This window comes from Lipotes vexillifer, unplaced genomic scaffold (genome assembly GCF_000442215.2).
Source record: "Lipotes vexillifer unplaced genomic scaffold, Lipotes_vexillifer_v1.1 scaffold613, whole genome shotgun sequence".
NCBI classification, from domain to species: Eukaryota; Metazoa; Chordata; class Mammalia; order Artiodactyla; family Lipotidae; genus Lipotes; species Lipotes vexillifer.
Window position 1 is genome coordinate 36,872 of NW_006792345.1, and position 24,253 is coordinate 61,124.

A 24,253-nucleotide genomic window follows, 5' to 3' on the forward strand; every position below is an offset into this window, starting at 1 on the left:
TTTACCCTATTCCAGTAAAGACTAGTAGCATCCCCTCAAACATTGTGAAAATTCAAACAGCAAGCCCACAAATTCCTCAGTCACTCCCCACACCACTCTCCCCACAGAAAACAACTGGCCTCCAGGGACCAGACATATCATAAAAACTAGTTAAAGGAGCTAGACCAAGATGCCAGAAGAACCTGGCTTCTAAAAGGGCAGCCATTTATGAACAATAAATGCTGGAGAGAGTGTGGAGAAAAGGGAACCCCCTCCTACACTGTTGGTGGGAATGTAAATTGGTACAGCCACTACGGAGAACAGTATGGAGGTTCCTTAAAAAACTAAAAATAGAGCTATTGGGTTGGCCAAAATGTTCTTTCAGTTTTTTCTGTAAGATGGCTCTAGTAGCACTTAGTTGTCTTTAACTTCATTCGAAACAATCGAACATGTCAAAAGTGGTTTGCGAAGTTTCATGATGGAGATTTCTCACTGGACGATGCTCCACGGTCAGGTAGACCAGTTGAAGTTGATAGCGATCAAATCGAGACATTTAACTGAGATCAACATTATACCACGCGGGAGATAGCCTACCTACTCAAAATATCCAGATCAAGCACTGAAAATCATTTGCATCAGCTTGGTTATGTTAATCGCTTTGATGTTTGGGTTCCACAGAAGTTAAGCGAAAAAAACCTTCTTGACCATATTTCCGCATGCGATTCTCTACTTAAACATAATGGAAAAGTTCTGTTTTTTAAAACAAATTGTGAAGGGCTGTGGATACTGTACAATAATGTGGATTGGAAGAGATCGTGGGGCAAGTGAAATAAACGACCACCAACCACACCAAAGGCCGGTCTTCATCCAAAGAAGGTGATGTTTTGTATATGGTGGGATTGGGAGTCCTCTATTATAACCTCCTTCTGGAAAACCAAACGATTAATTCCAACAAGTACTGCTCCCAATTAGACCAACTGAAAACAGCACTCGACGAAAAGCATCCAGGATTAGTCAACAGAAAACTCATAATCTTCCATCAGGATAATGGAAGACCACACGTTTCTTTGATGACCAGGCACAAACTGTCACATCTTGGCTGGGAAGTTCTGATCCATCCACTGTATTCACCAGACATTGCACCTTCGGATTTACATTTATTTTGGTCTTTACAAAATTCTCCTAATGGAAAAAATTTCAATTCCCTGGAAGACTGTAAACGGTACCTGGAACAGTTCTTTGCTCAAAAAGATAAAAGTTTTGGGAAGATGGAATTATGAAGTTGCCTGAAAAATGGCAGAGGGTAGTGGAACAAACGGGTGAATATGTTGTTCAATAAAGTTCTTGGTGAAAATGAAAAAAGTGTCTTTTATTTTTACTTAAAAACCGAAGGCACTTTTTGGCCAACCCAATACCATATTATCCAGCAATCCCACTCCTGGGCATATACCTGGAGAAAAACATACTTCAAAAAGATACATGTACCCCAATGTTCATTGCAGCACTATTTACAACAGCCAAAACATAAAAGCAACCTAAATGTCCATCAACAGATGAATGGATAAAGAAGATGTGGTACATATATACAGTGGAATATTACTCAGCCATAAAAATAAAATAATGCCATTTGCAGCAACATGGATGGACCTAGAGATTATCATACTAACTGAAGTAAAACAAAGACAAATATCATATGATATCACTTATATGTGAAATCTAAAAAAGTGATACAAATGAACTTATTTACGAAATAGAAACAGACTCACAGACTCAGAAAACAAACTTATGGGGACTTCCCTGGTGGCGCAATGGTTAAGACTCTGCCTGCCAATGCAGGGGACATGGGTTCGACCCCTGGGCCAGGAAAATCCCATATGCCACGGAGCAAATAAGCCCATGAGCCACAACTACTGAGCCAGCGTGCTGTGACTACTGAAGCCCCACGTGCCGAGAGGTGCTCCGCAACAAGAGAAGCCACCGCAATGCGAAGCCCACACATCACAACGAAGAGTATCCTCCACTCGCTGCAACTACAGAAAGCCCACATGCAGCAACAAAGACACAACGCAGCCAAAATAAATTAAAAAAAAAAAAAAAAAAAAGTATGGTTACCAAAGGGTAAGGGGGGGAATAAATTAGGAGGTTGGGATTAACATATATACACAATGCTATATATAAAATAGATAATCAATAAGGACCTACTGTATAGCACCAGGAAGTCTACTTAATACTCTGTAATAACCTAAATTGTAAAAGAATCTGAAAAAGAATACATATATGTATAACTAAATCACTTTGTTGTACACTTGAAACTAACACATTGTAAATCAACTACACTGATAAAAAAAATTTTTTTAATTAAAAAAATTTTTTAAAAAGGGCAGCCAACATCCAATCCACCAGTTTGTTGCCATCAGAGAATATACTGAGTTGCAAAAGACTTATGTCTCAAGAGAAGGCCAATATCCAAATTTTAATGTAAAAATTTTTTGATTTCTAAATATCTGCAACTTTAATTCTTTTTTTTTTTAATTTATTCTTTTTTTTTATTTTTTGGCTGTGTTAGGTCCTCACTGCTGCGCACAGGCTTTCTCTACTTGCTGCGAGCGCCTGGCCCAAGCCACATAGTTGAGTAACAGTCATCACAATTATTCTTATCTGCCATGTGCTCCTTATTTAATTGGTTTTATTATTTTTATTATTATCACCATTTAACTAATTAATAGCAGAGTCTGGATCTTCTGATTCCCAGTCCACCATAGTGTGCTCTTTCCTGCCAAATTGTAGATTTTAGTTATTAAAAAAAAAAGTCCTGCCTTCCTGCCTCACCTGTCCCACAGTTTCGTTACCCGCTCTTTTAGGGCTTGTTCTGAAAACTGCTGCAGAAAAATCACTAAGTAGAAGTAAAGTATGAAATGAAATGAAAAAGAGGAAATAGTGTCACAAAAAAAAACTACGGCCACGTGGGCTGTGCCCAAGCCAGGTTGGATGCACCACAACAAAAGGAGAAAGCCCAAGAATAACTTCCACGAAAACAAGTCCTCCCAGGTGATGAGAACGTAGGTGCTTCTTATGATTTGCACTTTCCCGAGCTTTTTTAAAATGACATAAAAGAAAGGTGGCCGATAAAGAGGAAAGCCCGTTGCGAACACGAAAAACTAACAGCAAGGGCAAAGCGCCCGCCCACGCCGAGTCCGCTGCCTGCCGGGGCCACGTGACAAGACCAAGATGGCCGACGGGGAAGACCGGTGCCGGGCGGGGCAGGAGCCGGGGCCGGAGCCGGGAGAAGAGTTTGAGATCGTGGACCGGAGCCAGCTGCCGGGCCCAGGCGAACTGCGGAGGGTGGCGAAGCCGCGTGCGGCGGCTGAAGGCTGGTCGGCGCCCATCCTGACCCTGGCGCGGAGGGCCACTGGCAACCTGTCGGCGAGCTGCGGAAGCGCGCTGCGCGCGGCTGCTGGGCTGGGCGGCGCGGACGGCGGCGCGGACGGCGTGGCGCGCGCAGGTAGGCTCCGGCTGGGCGCGACTTACGAGCTTTCTGTGGGACGGGTGGCCGTTTTACTGTGGGAGCCAGGCTGGCAAGGGCGCTTAACCGACTCAGCCTGTTAGGTTGTTAAAAAAACATCCTGTTAACTCGCCTAACTACTCGTCTATTTTCTTTATACCGTGTGTCCATGCCGAGATAAATACGTGTGCGTGGGTGGCCTGAGATCGGGGCGACTTCACTTCTAATTGTGTTCCCCACGCAGCATTCTTATTCTCACTGGTGAACTTTATACTTTAAAATGTACGAGTTTAAGCTTACGTAGTCCTTATTAATTTTTAAAGGACTTACTTAAGAAATGAAACCGTACTGTTCTCTGCTTTAAATCTCAAAATGCCATCCTGACTCACACCTCCAGTTTTTGACGGTGCATCCCGACTCACCGGGGAGTCAAAGCACCAAGGCGGAATTAAGGGGGTGAGGGTTCCAGGTGAGCTCTACAACCAACTAGCTGTGTCATGGAGAAAAGTCATCACATTTCCCAGCCTGTTAAATAGGAATTTTGTGGTTCACCCAATGATCTCTTATAGTCCTTTTAAGTCTTTGTCATCTATAACAGGGTTTTAGCAAATGAGTGAGAATGGAAACATTAAATGATTATGATATTTAGAGTGTGACTTAGCCCTGTAAAGCCAGATATTTAGAGCTGTGCCAACCAATACAGTAGCCACTACCCACACGTGATGTGTCAATGTTAAAAATTCAGTTCCTCAGTCACAACAGCCACATTTAAAGTGCTCAGTAGTCTACACGTGGCTAGTGGCTACTGTATTGGATTGTGCAGTGAGAACATTTTCATCACACAAAGTGCTGTGGGGCAGAGTTCACTAAAGACTGTGGAGTGCTCTCTAAGAAGCATTATAGTGTGCCTTTGAGGTTCCTTTTTTTTTTTAACAAGTACTCTTTTTTAATATTTATTTTATTTATTTATTTTTTTGGCTGCGTCAGGTCTTAGTTGCAGCACTTGAGATCTTCACTGAGGCGCACACGATTCTCTCTAGTTGTGGCGCGCAGGCTCCAGGGCGCCTGGGCTTTGTGGTTTGCAGCATGGGGGCTCTCTCACTGAGGCGTGCAGGCTTAGTTGCCCCGCAGCATGTGGGATCTTAGTTCCCTAGCCAGGGATCCAACCAGCGTCCCCTGCATTGGAAGGCAGATTCTTTACCACTGGACCACCAGGGAAGTCCCTGCCTTTGAGGTTTCTTGATTCCATCCTGTCCAATGTATGTTTGATGTAGAAGTCAGCACTGGCACAAGGATAGTGAATTGTGACAGTTTCATTGGTTAAGAAAGATTACTGAGGAAAGTTTAAAATCTGACTTGAGATAGAAAACAATATTTCTTTGGCGATAGAAAGTAGGACTAGAAGGTAATGAAGGAGCCTGTTTAACTCAGGAATCTAGTTGCCACTAGCTCACTACCTTTACACACATCAATGGGTGTTTGACTGTATGCCCACCATTGGTGGTCAGTCCTGAGAGTCAAGGCATGGGGTCTTCTGGAGGCTTCTTAGTAAGCAAAGAATACATGTTAGCTGTTTGGTGATAAATAAAATGTGCCAGTGCCTAGCACAGAATAATAAATATTTGTTGAACAAATGCATATTTGAAAAATACTTGTTTTATATTTATGGTAATGCTATAAATAATACCCAGCATTTATATTGTGTTTCCTAGGTGCCAGATATTAGTCTTAGGTCTGTACATACATTAGTTCATTTAATCTTCACAATAATCCTAGGTGATCGCTGAACTGGCTTCATGATGTGCAATCAATGCAGGCTTTAATCAGTGTGATTGTGCAGGGCCAGGTACTCAGAAGTGCCCCATGATAGAAATTCTTACTAATTTTATCTTTGAATTTGTATTAAGTGAAGTCTGATGGGACAAAGGAGTATGTGTGGGGGCCTTGGAGACGGGCTTTTGTGTGGTCCCATCTTCCACTGTCTTCCTGGGACAGGTTCTTGGCCGCTCTGGTCCACTTGAACTGCCCTAGGGCTTCTCCCCACCCCTCCCTGACCACCCTGCATGACCAATGCTGCCGCAGGGAGGGTTGGGGTTATGCTGTCTGACTCTCAGGGCAGGGCCAGGTATGCACTGGCCTGCCCCGGGCTGGCAGCGCCACAGCACATTAGGCAGGCACTGGGCAGCAGCCTCTCACCCACCCAACCAGATAGGGACTGCATCCCTGCAGGAAATTGCTGTCACTTAGGGCCATGGGAGGGAGAGGTTGACTTCATGCCTCCGCCCACATAGCCTGCCCCACGTGGTAGGTACCGTTATCATCCCCTATTTATAAAGAGGGAAACTGCATTAAAGAGAAGTAATTTGACAAAGTTACTTAGAAATGGCAGAGCCAGGACTTGAACCAAGCCAGGCTGCCTCTCCAGCCTGTGCTCTTAGTCACATCACCTCAATGCCTTGATGCCTTTAAATAATTTTATAAGTAAAATGCTGTAATATATACATATGGATTTTTAATTAGTCAATTTAAAGAAAATATTAAGTAAATAACTGCCACTCAAATCTGGTGAAAATTGTGAACATGGCTTACTGAGGGCAGAAGTGTGGGGAACAGCTGGGATGAGCTATGTGGCTGGTCTCAGAGTAACCCAGATTTGAAGCCATCAGGTAGGACAGGAGTGGGGATGGGGAAAAGGAACTGAACCCTGGGTAGCATGCTGTGCAGAGGCCTCAGAAAAGCAGGTCAGGAGAAGATGGCGGCCACCACTCCAGTCAGGGCTGGCTCATTTCATCTCTTTTCCATTGATCTGCTTATCTGCTTACAAAAGCAGTGAGAACAGAGATTATTCAGAGGGAGTGGTGAAGGAGCGGAGACTGAATGTGAGCAGCACTCTTGCCAGGTAAACTTTTTTTGGTGATACAAGTTTAAGGAAAAAGCTGTGGAATGTCGTGGAATGTGGAATGCTTTGAATACTTGTTTTAAAATGTTATCCGACGTGGGGTCTGGTAGCACAACTTGCCACAATGATTGCATTCTCTGTAGTTATCTTGTTTGGTTTTTTGGTATTTTTTCTAAAGGTAATACACATGGTAAAACACAAACAAAAATCAAACTGTACTAAAGGACACTCAGTGTAGAATAAGTCCTCCTTCCCGGAAACTGTCCCCAATCCTACTGTATTTCAGAGTGTCTGTGCATGTAACATGTGCTTTCATCTCTATACACACAGTTTTCACACAAACCACAGTATACACACACAGGTTTCTACATCGTGCTTTTTAAAGTAATGCCTCCTCCTAAAGCAGTGGTCCCCAAGCTTTCTGGCACCAGGGACCAGTTTCATGGAAGACAATTTTTCCACAGACTTGGTGGGGGGAATGGTTTCGAGATGATTCAAGCACATTACATTTATTGGGCACTTTGTTTCTATTATTATTACATTGTAATATACAATGAAATAATTATACAACTCACGATAATGCAGAATCAGTGGGAGCCCTGAGCTTGTCTTCACTTGCCACTCACTGATAGGGTTTTGATATGAGTCTGCAAGCAATTGTTTATGGTCTCTGTGCAGTCAAACCTCTCTGCTAATGATAATCTGTATTTGCAGCCACTCCCCAGCGCTAGCATCACTGCCTCAGATCATCAGGCATTAGATTCTCATAAGGAGCATGCAACCTAGATCCCTCGCATACACAGTTCACAGTAGGGCTCGTGCTCCTATGAGAATCCAGTGCCGCCGCTGATCTGACAGGAAGCAGAACTCAGGTGGTAATGCGAGTGATGGGGAGCAGCTGTAAATACAGGTGAAACTTCGCTCGCTCACCCGCCACTCACCTCCTGCTGTGTGGCCCACTTCCTGACAGGCCACAGACCAGTACTGGTCCGTGGCCCGGTGGATAGGGACCCCTGTCCTAAAGGATGAATAACAAAACTCACTGAAGAAGTCATTCTTTAATTTTTAAAGTATTTAGATACATATTTGGCATTAGGTAGGTGATATGTATTATGCCTTTCTCTGTTGTCTTCCATGGCAAATTTTTTTTCCACGTGTCAGAGCACTTCTTCACAAGTGATATTTTTGCTCCTTCCAAAATGAAGTACAATGACTTTTTCATTTCACATTGCTGAACTTTTTAAGTTAGCCATTGAGATAAGTGAAAATTCCGGAAAATTAGGAAAGTGTAAAATGGTTTTCTTCATTGTCAGTACAGGGTAACACCATACTGTATTATAAGATCTTTCAAGACACCAAAGGGCTAATCAAAACTAAAACTCAAATTTATAAAGAATCTAGTTAATTCTCTATAATTCAGAACCCGATCAAAAAACAAAAAAAAAATCTGTAGAATCCACTCCCTGAAGCAAATACTTATTCTCTACACCAGAGGTATAGAGCAGCCCTTTGAGATGTTTGTGGCTAGTAGTTGCATTTTTTTCTATCCTGCATAGTTTATACTTAAATGCTTTTATAAGCATTTAAAATTTTTTTAGCCAATTACCAGGTTTTCCATAAAAATCCAGATCACCAGCTTCTCCTGAAAACTCCCATCTGGCACATATGATTAATCAGCATTCCTCCAGCAAGAGGGTGGCTGCACATTCTCTCCAGCTTGTCCTCTCACTGGGTCACTCTTTTATGTTACAGGCCCAGCCCCTCTACAACAGTGAAGGTCGAGATCCCTGATCAGACCATTTACTTGGCAATTCAATAAGTGTGGAATTTTGTGACATTCTGTGTGTTGTGTTGAACTATTATTAACAAAGCTTAGAGATGTTAACAGCTTAGCCAAGGTCACAAAGCTAATAAAACTGAGAGATGAAACAGCTTAAAGATCCTTCCAGCTCCAATTTTCCATGACCCTAAATTGAGCTCAAATGGGAATAGGTGACTAACCCAACCAGGGGATGGATGAGATGGTTGCAGAACACTGCTGTGTTCCCAGGAACGATCGTAGGAGCCACTGCCTTAAGCACTAGTCTTCACATTTTTTGTTCACATGACCCCCCCCAAAAAAATCTTCAGCTTTTAAAGTTGATACATAAAAATCTTCATCATAATTTTAAAGTTTAGAATACATTTTCTGGTTTATTGTAAAATTGACTTTTTAAAATAAAACCATGATATCATTCTTTTAAGTGTATCAAGTGGTATATAAATACCTTAATGATTTGATAACACTACCATCCATCTTAAAAATAAATAACAAGTTAATTAATATTTGAAATTTTTACATTTTTCCCTTTTATTCCTTGGACTTGAATTTCCAATCCACTTACGTATGTTTTAAATTTTTTTATTGGTCATCCTATCATACATCTCAGAAAAAAATATGTAAATTAATTAAAATGTAATAAACTTTTCTTGTGACTAAAGCTGAGTGTATAAAATATTTTTTCTTGGGCTTCCCTAGTAGTGCAGTGGTTAAGACTCCACCTGCCAATGCAGGGGACACGGGTTCGAGTCCTGGTCCAGGAAGATCCCACGTGCCACGAGCAACTAAGCCCATGTACCACAACTACTGAGCCCACGAGCCACAACTACTGAAGCCCGCGGGCCTAGACCCCATGCTCTGCAACAAGAGAAGCCACCACAATGAGAAGCTCACACACCGCAACGAAGAGTAGCCCCCTCTCGCCACAACTAGAGAAAGCCTGTGCTCAGCAACAAAGAGCCAATGCAGCCAAAAATAAATAAATAAAATAAATAAATTAAAAAAATTTTTTTTTCTTCTGGAACAAATTACCATTAGAATTATTAGTAATGCTAAGTTAATTAAAGGAATATAAATATAATTTCATAAGTAATTATACATAAATTTTTCTTGGAACTACTTCTCTTCATGAGCTGGTGTTGGTTTTCTCATTAGCATGTACTTGTAGATGAATATATATATTTACTTATAAAATGTGATAGGACTCAGAATCAATTTTATTTTTATTTTTTATAGATGTGATCCTTGAGAAATCTGGCTCATATAAATAAGAAATAGAAATGGACAGGTTTTTTTTTTCCCATTGGTAAATTCTACCAAATATTTTTTTAAGTTTTATTGAAGTATAGTTGATTTACAATGTCGTGTTAATTTCTGCTGTACAGCAAAGTGACTCAGGTATGAAATGGACAGTTTTGTTATAGTAATGTTGTTCAATTTTTGAACTCCTTCTAAGTTATATGCCCCAAATCACATTGATCTCATGTCAAAATTTTGTTCATTTTTGTTCAAATATTCATTTTGTTCAAATGAAAATCACCTTACTTGCAAAAGGATACAACTTAGTCACATTAAAGAAATTTCTCTACCTCTGGGAAGTTCCCAAAAAAAGGCTTTATCAAGACTTATCAGATGATAATTATGCCTTATAATTCTTTCACTTTGTTTAACTCAGAACACTCAAAATGGTTGGGGATATCTAAACATTGCTTATTTCATTACACCTTGCCAATGCAATATTTTTTGACAAAAAGAGTTTAGGGAATTCCCTGGTTGTCCAGTGGTTGGGACTGCACACTTCCACTGCAGGGGACACGGGTTTGATCCCTAGTCAGGGAACTAAGTCCCATATGGCCAAAATTAATTAATTACTTAATTATTTAAAAGTTAGTTTACATGTACTTGAAATCCATTTTCATCAAAAACTTGGAGCTGCACTTTGGCTCATTTAATTTATTGAACGTGTCCATCAAGTTAATGGCATATCCAAGGGATGAGTATTGAGACTGACTGAAAACAATTATATATATTCATATTTGTGGGGGAAGTTTTTTTTTAACTCTCTAAATTCAGGATACCCAGCAGAGGGCTGGAGACCAACCCTCTCTCCCAAGACCGAGTTTAACTAAGTTCAACAAAGCAATGAGAGACTGGAGGCGCTTCATGTTTTGTGTGACTTGATTAATCATCAAAGGAGGTTTCACCTCCATTTGGTGTGTGAGACTTTCTGCACCCCAGGTCAGTGCATCAAGAGGAAGATATGGGGGCTTCCCTGTTGGTGCAGTGTTTAAGAATCTGCCTGCCAATGCAGGAGACACGGGTTTGCGCCCTGGTCTGGCAAGACCCCACATGCCGTGGAGCAACTAAGCCCACGCACCACAACTACTGAGCCTGTGCTCTAGAGCCGATGAGCCACAACGACTGAAGCCCGTGTGCCACAACTACTGAAGCCCGCGTGCCTAGAGCCCATGCTCCGCAACAAGAGAAGCCACTGCAATGAGAAGCCTGCGCACCGCAACAGAGTAGCCCCCACTCTCAGCAACTAGAGAAAACCCGCCTGCAGCAGTGAAGACCCAATGCAGCCAAAAATTAAATAAATGAATAAATAAGTTTATTTTTTTAAAAAAGAGGACAAGATATTGGACAAAGAATGAATTGTGGTTCTTCTGTAGAGTGGAAGAAGAGTGTCTGTGAAACTTGAGGATCTAGAAATCGACTTCCTTAAAATATCTGGGCCTGCCTAGCCCTCCGCAGGACTTCCTTACGTACGTATTCCCATTCGAACAACACTAGACTTCGTTTTTAGACTGGGGATTGGTATCTTCTTTGAATAAATCTTTACAAATTGCTTCTGTGGTTATTGGTCTATTCAGGATTTCTCCCTCTTCTTGTTGGGGTTTTACAATTTCTATTCCCTTTGCCTATCATCCATTTCATTAAACTTTTCAAATTTATAAATGTAATACATAGGATTCTCTCAAAATTTAAAAATAATTATACCACTCCCACCCAAATGCTTTACTTAAAGTCCACTTTTCTTTTTCCACACCATGATGAAAGGTTTAGGCCGACTTTTCTTTCCCAGCAGCTGCCCTCTTGGGTTTTGATGAGAATTTAGAATTTTCAGTCCCAGGCTGTCTCTAGTCTTAATACCTGTATTATAAATTCACAGTCATATCATCATTCTTTTCGGTTTAGCTACACATATATATGCTCTTTTAACTATTTATATGTCCATATTATTTACTGCCCATGAAATAAAGCAGGTAGACAAAGGATTAATATCCAGAATATACGGACCAATAAAACAAAGGCAAACAAAGAAAGTTAAAAGATTTAACAGGCAATTCATAGAAGGAATACTAGGAGACAAACATGAAAAGCTGCTTAACATCTGTAATGAACAACTGCAAACTAAAACAATAAGATCCCTACCCCACCCCACCCAATCCATTTAAATGACCGAACGATGGCGCAGGTGCGGGGAGAGGGGCGCGCTGGCCCGGGATATTTTTCCTGCCGGGAGTAGGCTATAGTTTGGGGTCTGTATTATTAATTTCTCGAGTGACAGTTTCCTGGGCTTGAGATGACCCTTGGTAAGAATTTGTCATGGATATCTGATATTGACTACAAACTTTTACTCAAAGTGACAAGGTTAATGGAGTTGAAAAGCAGCTGAGTTCATTTTATTCTAACGGTTTTACTTACAAAGGAAGTGTAAAACTCGTAATTGTCCACTAATTGTGGACGAAAGATGGGTAACAACGAAAATTTGAGTCCATTACTGAGGAACTGATGCTTCCCAGAAGGCTCCGGCTGGCACAATCAGTCAAAACAAACGGCTCAGAAAGCCCTGTGACCGGTGTGCGGGCCAACCCAACCAATCCCGGAAGCCGGTACCTCCGTCCTGGCGGAAAAGTTAAAATGGCGTCCGTTAGCTCCATGGGCGTGGCCTCGAGCTGGACTCCTCCAATAGGAACGAGACGGGGTGGAGCACTTTCCCAGCAAGCTTTCTAGCTTGGGGCAGGGCTTACTGGAGTCTGCGCCCTTCCATTAGTCAAAAATGGAATGGGGGCGTGGGAGAAACCATTCGCGGAGACTCTTGGTAGGGTCGTCGCCGTAGCAACGCGCTGAGCTACCTGGGAGAGGCCTCTAGAGTCTGACCCACGGCCCCCGCCGCCCACATGCGGCTGTGACCTCCCGGGATCAGGGCCCGGCTGGCTGCGATCTCCATTTTACCCGCACGTCCGCGCTCCGAGCAGACCGCCTCCATTGTTCCGCGTCCAGCCTCCTCACCCCGGGCTACACTCAGTCCACTAACGAAGCTGTCCCCGCTTCTGTCCTCCAGCTTCCAAGTGCCAGATGATGGAGGAGCGTGTCAACCTGATGCACATGATGAAACTCAGCATCAAGGTCTTGCTCCAGTCCGCCCTGAGCCTGGGCCGCAGCCTGGATGCAGACCATGCCCCCTTGCAGCAGTTCTTTGTAGTGATGGAGCACTGCCTCAAACATGGGCTGAAAGGTGAGCCTGAGGGCGGGGTCGGGGGCTTGAAAAATTCGGGCTAGCTGTTTCCCAGCATCATCAGTGCCAAACGTTGTTCTGGGAGCTGGTGGTGTTCTTGTGCACACAAGACAAACAAGGTCCCTGCCCACAAGACGCGACATTCTAGAGCAGCGCTGTCCAATAGAAATGCCATGGAAGCCACATGTGTAATTTCTAATGTTCTAGTAGACACGTTTAAAAAAACGGAAAAGAAACAGATGAAATTACTTTTAGTAATTTATCCCAATATAGCCAAAATATTATCATTTTGACACATATAATCAGTATAAACCTTACTAATGAGATATTTTGCATTCTTTTCTACACTGAGGCTTAAAGATCCACCGTGTGTTTTATACTTACAGCACATCTCAATTGCACTGGCTACATTTCAGTAGCACTTGTGGCTAGTGACTACCTTGGACAGCACAGTTCTAGAAGAGGAGACAGACAACAAACTCAGAAGCAAACATAATTACAAAATGCTACAAATTCAGGGACGCAAAATAGGTTAAATGATAAGAGAATCAAGGGAAAAACCTTTCAACTAGGGTGAGAGGCGAAGGTCTTTCTGGGGAGGTAAAATGTGAGCTGAGACCTAAAAGAGGAGTCAACTTTGCAAATGTTTGGGGCAAGAGCCTTCCTAGAAAGACAGAACAAAACAAGTGCAAAGTCCTGAGGGGGACCAACCTTGGTTTCAGGAAGACACCAGGTAACTGAGACATGCTGAGAAGGAGGAGGTGAGGTCAGGGCAGTTGGGATGGGCTGGATCATGGTAGGCCTTTATAGGTCAGGTGAGGAGCTGGATTTTATTCTAAGAGTATTTAGAGGATTTTCAGCAAGGGAAAAACAAGATCTAACTTACATTTGTAAAAGAACTTCCAGCTATGTGGAGGACAGATTAGAAAGGTGGGGAGGTGATGGTATTAGGAGCAGGGAAACCCATTAGGAGATTATTGCAGCAGTTCAGATGAGGGATGGTGGTGATGATTTGAAATCAAGAATTGACTTTGGCATAGGAGGGAGAAAAGGCAAGGATTTCACAGGTGATCATTTGACCACTTGTTTTATTTCATGGTCAATAAATACTTGAAAGAAGGAGCCTCGTGGGTATATCAGAGAAACCCTTTCATTAGAGGAAGGGAGAGCTCATTTGGTACCTGGCCTTTCCCAGCCCCCAGTACTGAATCAGAAGGAGTAAGCAGTGCAGCTCCACAGCATTCATTTGGCTTTTGGGAGAGAGGCTGTGGGACCCTGAAGACATTTTGCAACCTGTTCTTATGAATAACACTTCTGTTTTCCCTTTTAGTTAAGAAGAGTTTTATTGGCCAAAATAAATCTTTCTTTGGTCCTTTGGAGCTGGTGGAGAAACTTTGTCCAGAAGCATCAGATATAGCCACTAGTGTCAGAAATCTGCCAGAATTAAAGTGAGTGAGAAGTAGTTACATCAATTTGATGTTTTAAGAAAATTTCCTTGTATTTATCAATTTCTCTATTCCTTGCTGATAAAGCGTTTTCTAATTTAGAACAAATTGTAGCAAAAGCTACACTCTACTTAGACTTTAGTCCCAGCTCTGCTGCTCATTCTCCATATAAGCTTGAGAAAATTTGCCGCTCTCCGAGCCTCAGTTTCCTTTTCTTTAAAATGGGGACAGCGATTTCTGCGTGTCATACAAGGTCAAATAGTGAAAAGGTGTTGTCACCCAAAGAGCAGTTACAGGAGGAAAAAGAGTTGTTACACTCCTGGAATTGCTGCTTCAGATGCACCTGGGTGCTTTGTGGCCACCTAGAGGGGTGGGATAGGGAGGGTGGGAGGGAGACGCAAGAGGGAGGAGATATGGGGATATATGTATATGTATAGCTGATTCACTTTGTTATAAAGCAGAAACTAACACACCATTGTAAAGCCATTATACTCCAATAAAGATGTTAAAAAAAAAAAAAAAAAAGACAGATACACCCCTGGGCAGTTCTGAATAATACAGTTTGGAACAGATTTTAGATTCCAGGACAAGACACATTTGTGGAAAGCCTGGCACTAATGAATCCTTTGTCTTATCTGGGTTTGCCCTTGGGATCCCTACGTATAGGCTCAAAATAAAAAACTGAATGGAACATGTAAAGGTGTATCGTGGAATCTGCATTGAGAAGGGGCCCTGGAGATCCTTAGGCCAATGCAAAAGTTCTCCCGGGAGAGTCTTTCACAGGGGACTCAACTGTCCAGCCTCTGTTTGACCTTCTCCTGCAGAGCCAGCTTATTCCATTTTTAGATGATAATAATAGCCACCACCATTAACTAAGGGCCTGCCATGTACCAGGCATTGTGCTAAGGATATTTCATTATCTCGTTTTATCCTGCACAAATCCCTAGGAACTGAGCTGTTGGTGTCCCCATCTACAAGTGCGGAAACTCAGACTCAGAGTAGTTAAGTAACTTGCTCAAGGTCCCTTGGCAAGAGAGTGGTGGAACCAGGAATAAAACACAGGTCTGCTGGTCTCTGAAACCCTCTAAATCACACTAAACCCTCTAAATCACACTAAACTCCATCTTTGCTGAGCCCTGTGCATTCATAGGACTTAAGCCTTCTGTCTCTGTCCCTGGTTCATCCCTCTGGGCCTATACCTCCTAAGGTGAAAACCTTTAGCAGGCGACAACCTTTCATATATTTATTTGGTGACCCCCTCATGAGCCTCCTACATCTTCTGCCTTGTTTCTTCTGTTTTTTTATTATTTTTATTTTTTTTAGGTGGTATTGGGTCTTCATTGCAGTGTGCGGGCTTCTCACTGCAGTGGCTTCTAGTTGCAGAGCACGGGCTCTAGGCACGCAGGCTTCAGTAATTGTGGCTCACGGGTTCTAGAGCGCAGGCTGAGCAGTTGTGGCACACAGTCTTCGTTGCTCCGTGGCATGTGGGATCTTCCTGGACCAGGGATCGAACCCGTGTCCCGTGCATTGGCAGGCAGATTCTTAACCACTGTGCCACCAGGGAAGTCCCTTCACTTGTTCTTTATGTGGTCCTATTGTCCATTCCCTTCCAGCAAGCTCACTCCCTCAAGAGTACAGCACTAGACATGTGTCCCTGGGTGGTCTGGTTGGATGGAGCAGGGCTCTCCCTCCTCCTGCACTCAGGCTATTTCCACTTAGGCACAGGAGGCATTTTTGAAGTCTTGTTGTGCTAACAAAGAGCTTATTGTCAGCTAAACTCACTGCTTCTGTTCCCTGTGGATGCTAAACAAGTAACTAGCTTAAGTACCAAAATCCTCCCTCTGTCTGCCAAAAAGGAAATACATAGTAGCTCCCTCCTCTTGACGCCTCTGGAGGAGTAGCCTTGTTGGGAGCCATGTGAGAAAAGGCTACTGCTTTGCTCTATAAAGAGCTGCAGTGTTTTTACTATTTCATTAAATAGTAACAAAAGTTCTAAAATTTCTGCAGTATTTTGGAAGTTATGCCCAGAATTTTTTTTGAGGGTAGAGTCTATTTGCTCTAAGGTGGTTTGAAACTTGCATGACGAACTTTGCATCCTGAGAGAAATCTCTCTAGAGTTTAATGTCCTTGTCTAATTGAGATAAAAATATCTTTTACAGTATGGCCTATCACCCAAAATATTTCATTGTTTTCATGTCATGGTTTATTATTAAACAAACTGTTACACAATGAATAAGTTACACTTAAGATTGGCACTTAAACCCAGATAACAGACAAAGCTTGTCTCTCTCTTTTTTGAAAATTAAAAACAACCTTTTTGGGGACTTCCCTGGTGTCACAGTGGTTAAGACTCCACCTGCCAATGCAGGAAACATGGGTTCGATCCCTGGTCTGGGAAGATCCCACATGCCGCGGAGCAACAAAGCCCGTGTGCCACAACTACTGAGCCTGTGCTCTAGAGCCCGTGTGCCACAACTACTGAAGCGCACACGCCTAGAGCCCAGGCTCTGCAACAAGAGAAGCCACCACAATGAGAAGCACGTGCACCACAATGAAGAGTAACCTCCCTTCACTGCAACTCGAGAAAGCCCGCACGCAGCAACAAGGACCCAACACAGCCAAAAGTAAATAAATTAAATAAATAAATTCTAAAAAAAAAGTAAAATAACCGAAAAAACAACCTTTTTTCTTATTACATAACTTTTTTTTTTTTTTTTTTTTTTTTTTTGTTGGGTTCTGCGGGCCTCTCACTGCTGTGGCCTCTCCTGTTGCGGAGCACAGGCTCCGGACGCGCAGGCTCAGCGGCCATGGCCCACGGACCTAGCCACTCCTCGGCATGCAGTATCCTCCCGGACCGGGGCACGAACCCGCGTCCCCTGCATCGGCAGGTGGACTGTCAACCACCGCGCCACCAGGGAAGCCCTACATAACTTTTAATTAAGAAACAAAAAAGGCGCTTCTGTTAGCTTACTACTCAGAAAAAAAACTACAATTAATATCGTGGTCAGTATCCTTTTAGATCCTTTCAGTGCATAGTCGGACAGACAAATAAATAAGATTCTATTTTTATTCCCCTCCACCTCCCCCAGTGGCTTCATTATTGCACTGCTTCTCATGGAAGACAGTTTGGCACTATCTGCAAAAACCACCAATACATCTACCCTTTGACCCAGCAATTCCACTTCTAGGAGTTTTATCTCTTAAATCTAACACTTGAAAATGACACATGTACAGAAATGCCTGTTGCAGCACTATTTGTAACAGCGGAAGATTAGAAACAGCCTAGATAAAAACCAGCTAAATAAATTATAGGGCAGTCCAATTCTGAAACATTCTAAAGCTATGAAAAAATGAACGAAAAATTCCGTGTGTCTGGAAAGAATTTCAAAATGACAGATATTCAGTGAAATAAGCAAGTTGCAGAACGGCATATATAGCATACTGATTTTTTTGTAAACAGGAGAGAAAAATAGAATTTATATTTATTTTCATATGCATAAAAATGTTTTGGAAGTGAACCTAGACTAAGCAGTACATTGTACAGAGGTGGGGAACTGGGGAAAAAAATCAAGTATTAAACTGTACGTACTGTTTTGTGGCTTTTTTTCCCATTTAATATTAGATTTTAAACCTTTTGCCATAATAGTCATCCACATCATTTTTGTATAGCTCCTCCCACTTTGCTCTTTGTGGTTGTCTTCAAATTCTCATTATCCAAACAGTGCAGTGGTGACCACCCCCAAACATACGTCTTTGTGTACCTCCTAAATTATTTCCTTATATTACTAGATGTAGAATTTTGAGAACCTGCTGTCATTAAATTGCCTGCTAGAAGAATTGTACCAGTTTGCACTCCCACCATGTAGCACATGTCAGTGTCCATTTTTCCTATCATGCCAACATCAGATATCTTTTTTTTTCCTACTTTATTTCCTTTCTTTTTTACTCTGGCTTTACATCATTTATTGAAGGGAGAAGGGGGGAATCCAGTCTTTTGTATTGATTAAGTTGGGTGACCTCTGACCCTTTGAGGCTGATATTGATTACAGCAGTACCTCTAATACTCTCTTGGGTATTAGAAATGCAGTTACTCTGCTTAGAACAGGATCTTTTTTTCCTTAAATAATGTTAGGTCTACAATTGGGAGGCCTTTTTTTTCTTTTAATGTTTAAAACAGATCTTTTCAAAATCACATCTTTGAGATTGGTTGCACAAAAATATGAATGTACCTAACAGTACTGAACAGTACAGTTAAAAATGGGTAAGGTGGTAAACTTTATGTTATGTGTATTTTACCACATCAGAAATAAAATTGTACCTTTGAGCTAATGCCCTAGAAATCTTGTGAGACTTCAACCCTTTAAAAACTACATTCCATATTTGTCTTTTGAAAGAAAATTTATCCATTATACAATCTAACCTGGTATTTCCTGACTCCCTGTGAAATTTTATGAATACATGCAGAGTTTTATCTAATTGTATTTGTTCCAGAAATCAGATGTTTGTGGCTTAAATTTTTTTTCCTATTTTATTTTGGGGGGCGGTGCAGAATACATGCCCATGATACAGACTTCAAACAGTACCCAAAAGAATGCAGTGAGCCATTTCCTCAGCCTTCCCAGACAGTGCACTCCTCCAGCCCCCAGGGCAGCTCTATTACAGCGTTCTCTGCATTCACCAGCATATGTATGCGTGAACATGTGTTTCTCCTTGGCTAAGTTGGTTTTTTTCCTTTTGGTTTTTGATGTTATTATTGTTATGCCATAATAGTTTGATTCTCTGTTTGAATTCCAGGACAGCTGTGGGAAGGGGCAGAGCTTGGCTTTACCTTGCACTCATGCAGAAGAAACTGGCAGATTATCTGAAAGTGCTTATAGACAATAAACATCTCTTAAGGTATTTCATCACCTATCTTTGCTTAGCTTTTGCTTCGTAATTAGAACACAGTTCTATATATCATTTGGAATTAAAACAAGAATGTATAATGTACAGTTTTTATTCAAATTATTATTAAGTGTAACTATTCTGTGGCTTAGTTTTAAAATAGCAGTATTTTCTTTTTTGAGCACTGATGTCTGAAAGTCTTTATGAATGAAGATGTATATTTTCATTTTGAAAAGTCATTTTGAAGATAGTTCTTCAAAAATACCTAAGATTAGGCACCCTGACAGCGTACTCCATTAAGTTTCAACAAAATGGTATTTGATTGGATGATAATAGGGGAAAAATGACTTGAACTAGATTCAGTGGGCAATTTTAAAGTATAAAACCCAGCTTTTTGTAAGGGAACATATCTAGATTACCTGTTTTAGGATTCCACATTCAGTTTGTAAACTTTTATATCTCTTGGCATCAGTAAAGACGAACTGTCTATCTCTGAAATTTATGACTGGATTCATTTTTTATATTTATAACTCTATAAACAAAAGTAACCATTATAAGAGTAATTTTCTCCAGGATATGATCATTTACAAGGAACAGATCTCTCCAGAGATAATTCTCTTTATCTAACTGAAATAAAAATGTCTTTTACAGTCACCCAAAATTTTCCATTGTTTTCAAGTCATGGCTTATTATTGAACATATCTTTTCACGATGAATACTGGTTTCAAATAGTTCACGTACTTTGTACTCTTCTTTGAGTACTGTTATACCGAGTAACTCTGAGGTACAGATTTTGTGCTAAACAACTAATTCTTAGGATAATAAGTTCTCATGTACTCACACACACAATGGTAAATGAGCTAATCGCTGGTGACCAGAGCAGTAATGGCTGGAGCCTCACTGTAATGGCTGAGGTGACTTGGAGGTAAGGAAGTAAAAGCAGCCAGTGTTGTTCCATGGGACACAGGGAAGAGGGAAGAGTTTTATCCTTGGGTGGGTGGTGGAGGAGGCTGCGGGATCCCACTTTATGTTGACATGAATGTAAGTATAGAAGCAGTTCATAGCAATACAAAAGAAGGAGCCAGGGTGGACAGGAGGGGCAGAGTGATGTTCAAGAACACAGGAGCCAAGAGGTGAGGAAGACTGGGTTCCAGGGTCCAAACAGAGGAGTTAACCCTAGGCCAGAGGTAGGAGGAGTCCATTTTAAGCCACAGGAAGAGAGGAGAGGCCAGAGAAGAGATAGCAGCACTTCAAGTGGGAGAGGAAATAGAAGGAAGAAGGGAATTCACACAAGGGAGCCTCTGGCTCCTGATGAAGTTGGCAGCCAGGCCATGAGCTAAGAGGTGAAAAGGCAGAGTAGGTCCAAGAGAAGGGTGGTGAAGGTGTTCCTGTTGTATCAATCTCTTTCAGTGAGTTCTATGAGCCTGAGGCATTAATGATGGAGGAAGAAGGGATGGTGATTGTTGGTCTGCTGGTGGGACTCAATGTGCTTGATGCCAACCTCTGTTTAAAAGGAGAAGACTTGGATTCTCAGGTAAAATGGGAATTTTGACTCCAGATCAAATGCCTTGTCTGGGCCAGGGATTTTACATAGGATCTGCAGACGTATGCTGAACCTACGGAAGGGGCAGATGGCAGGGGGCGTCTGGCACAGGGCTGTGCAAGGTGCTGTGCTGGACCAGAGTGGGGAGCAGCTGGCAAAGGTCTTGGGGAAGGGTGAAAAATAGCTTGAGCAAAGGCACAGAGGCACACACAGAGAGCATGGCATGTTTGGGAACGGGAAACTGTTCTCCATGGCTAGAACACAGGATGCTCGATGAGTGAAGTGAAGGTGGAGGCTGGCCCAGTTGTTAGGCCATCAGTGCCATGTTAGAGGCTTTAGTTTTTGTCCCTGGAACTTTGGAACTTAAAAACCTTTGGAGGTATTTAAGCAGTACACTGAAGTGATCAGGCCTGGGATTGAGAAAGATAAAGCTGACAGCCATCCAGTTCATGAGTTAGAAGCAGCCAAGAATAGGGAAAGCAAAAACATTGAGCAGACAAGTCTGGAAGCCCCAGGTTGCATGGGGAATGGGAAAATAGACTCGGGAGAGATTTGGGAAGTCAGATGGTAAAATGGAGCACAAATGAAAGTAGGCAGTAAGATGCAGAGTGCCCCATGGGGTGGGACAGCCCTCTTGACCAGGGCTGAAGCCTAAACTCGTGGTGGCAGGGACTGTAAATCAGGACACCCTGCCCCACCCTCACCTCCACCTCTTCAGGGCATCTGTAACTGGGCAGTGGCCCAGGTTTCTTCCCACTACACATTTGGGCATGAATCTAAAGCTTCCCCAATCCCTCCGTGACCAGGTCAGCTTTTTTTATTGTAACCTCTCCTCTCTTTTTTTTTTTTTTCTTTCTAGTAGTTTTCTTGTTTTTGCCTGTTAAATATTTTTCAAAAAATACAAAGAAGTTTTTTTGAAAAGAAACAAAATATCACATATAATCCCATGACACGGAAAGAGCTAATTCAGTGTTACATTTCAAGATACATCCATGAAGCACATGAAGAAAGGTGTATGTGTGTATTTATATTTCAGAGACAGATGTTTGGAGTTCTCTTTTTTCATTAAACCAAAATATGATTATTCCAAGCACACCATTTTGCAATTTTTTTATTTAATAATATGTTCCACATAGCTCTTGATGTCAAGAGATATAAACCATTTTAAACAACTGCATAGTAATCCATTTTATGAATGTACCATAATTTATTTAACCAGTACTTATTAATGTAAGTTGTTTCCATGTTACAACAATAATGTTATAAACATCCTCATACTTCTTTTTACTCTTGGTCTGTTTATTTTCTTAGGTTAAGTTTTGAGATTGCTGTGTCAGAGTGTACACATTCTGCATGAGTGTTGTGATTACATGTGAGCATTCCTGGTCTTTTTTAATCTGAGAGAAAAACAACTCTCCATCTCAAATTTATATTTTTGAGAACTAGGAAGATAAACTATTTTTTTCATGTTTTATTTGCCATTGGTGGTTCACCTGTTCATATCCTTTGCCCATTTTTTTGAGTTTTCCACCTTTTTCCACTCCTTTATTATTGATTAAGGATATTTACCATTTGTCAGAATATTTGTTTTAAATTTTTTTTTCTACTGTCTTGGAGCTTGTTTTCCCTGTAGACTTTTTTTTTTTTTTTTTGGTGGTCATATTTAATGGACTTTTCCTTTATACCTTCTAAGGTATTGTGCTTAGAAGGTCCTTCCACGTCTAAAAATTAACCTAATTTTTTAAATCACATGTATATTTTTTACATTTAAATGATCTGCCTGTTATTCGTTTTGACATAGTGTGAAGTAGAAGTCCAGATTTCTTATATAAGTACAGTAGTAAACTATTACTCCAGTAGCAGTAAAGTTTTCTCAATATCATGTATCAAATATTATTTCCCTACTAATTTGAAATTCCACCTTTATCATGTGTTGAAATATCCATTATGCTCTGAGGCTTATTTCTGGACTCTGTTTAGTCTCTGGGTCTTTTTATTTCTATGCCAGTAACATAGTCTTTTAATTACCAAAGCTCTGGCAGTTCACCTCCTGCCTACTTTGTTGTACTTCTTTTTCAGATATAGTTGAGGCTGTGTCCATTCTGCCAGATGACCTTGAACATCATTTTGTCAGATTCCAAAATAAAAATTTAATTGGGATTTTTATTAAGTAATAGATGTGATTGAGCCCCCTGGCCTATTCTTATCTTTAATACCTCTTGGATGTCACTATAAAGTATGAGTATTTGCTATTGTACCCTGAGGGATCCTCTTCCTCATGTTTAGAAAGTACTGTTCTATTCTAACTTACTTTATATTTTTATTTAAAAATGAACATTGAATGCTATCAAATACCTTTTTTGGCATCTATTGAGATGTCATATCCATTTTCAACCCATAATTATAATTGAATTAATTCTTAGGTTTCCTATTGTGATATCATAAAATAAACCTTACTTGGTCATCGTGCGTTATTCTTTTAGTATACTCCTAGATTTAATATGTCTGTGGTTTATTTGGAAATTTTGTATTTCTCCTTAAAAGTGACAGTGGTCTGAGTTTTCCTTTTCTATACTGTCTTTGTCACTTTTCAGTGTCAGGATTGTATAACCTCATAAAATAAACTGGATGATATTCTTTTCTTTCTTATTTTCCACAAGTTTATTAGAGCAGGAATTATTTTTCTTTAAAGGTTTGTTAAAACTTGCTGGTATGACAGTTTCAGCTTTATGCAAAAGTTTTATGGTCCTCATGCTTTGACCACTCTAATTTTTTGCATAGCTTTGATCAATTTATTGGTTTCCTAAGTCTTAGAAAAATTGTTAGTCATTTATATTTTTCCAGAAATCATTTGTTTCATTCAGATCTATTAGTTGCATGAGAGTATTTTCTTACAGCTTTTTAAAAATCTCACTTTTCTAAATTGTAATACTTGGTAGAGATTTGTCTACTGTGTTGAGCTCAAAGAACCAGGTCTTGCTTTTACACATCACTTCTGCTTTGAGAGGAGAGCTTTGTTTCCTAGTCCATTAATTTCTACTTTGGGTATTCTTTCTCATTCCTTCTATTGTTGCTTTTTTTCCAGTCAAATATATATTTCTTTTTAAATTATTTTTGTATTACAAAAGAAATGCATGCCTGTTGAAAAAAAGTTAAGCAATTACAGAAGAATGTAAAGTGAAAAGTGAAATTCAAGCTCCCATTCTCCTCTCCCCCTTCAGTCCCAGTCTTGTCCCCACAGATAATGGTAAAAATTTGAGGGACTGTTTCTACTTTTCCTATGCATTTATGTATACATAGGTTTTGTTTTTAATTAAATCTTTTCTGGTTTTCTGTTGCAATGTAACAAATTAACAGTCACCTAAATGATTACAGTCCCTCATATCTGAGGGATGGCTGAGCTCAGCACGGTGACTCTTAAGCACACCTGTGATCACAGGCAGTTGGTGGCTGGGGCTGGAGTGGCTGAAGGCATATGCACTCTCACTCTGTCCTCTGGGCTGAGAAGGCTCAGGGAGCTGAGGCTGGAGCAGCAGGGGCTTCTTGGGCATCTCTGTCTACACGTGGTCTCTCCACATGGTCTCCAGTATGGTGCCTCAAGGTTAGCCAGACTTTTCCCATGGAAGCTCAGAACTTCAAAGGTATATGCCCAAGGGAAAG

The 24,253-nt window shown here is 41.1% G+C and overlaps 1 protein-coding gene across 1 annotated transcript in view; it reads left to right on the plus strand.

Moving 5' to 3' along the window:
- The first annotated feature begins 3,207 nt into the window (after positions 1–3,207).
- Positions 3,208–24,253, plus strand: part of RUFY1 (RUN and FYVE domain containing 1) — a 56,961-nt gene continuing 35,915 nt past the window's right edge. The window contains exons 1-5 of the mRNA XM_007465498.1: positions 3,208–3,481; positions 12,548–12,721; positions 14,052–14,169; positions 18,961–19,062; positions 20,461–20,584. Coding sequence (XP_007465560.1) covers positions 3,208–3,481; positions 12,548–12,721; positions 14,052–14,169; positions 18,961–19,062; positions 20,461–20,584 — 792 coding nt within the window. The remainder of the gene's footprint in view (positions 3,482–12,547; positions 12,722–14,051; positions 14,170–18,960; positions 19,063–20,460; positions 20,585–24,253) is intronic.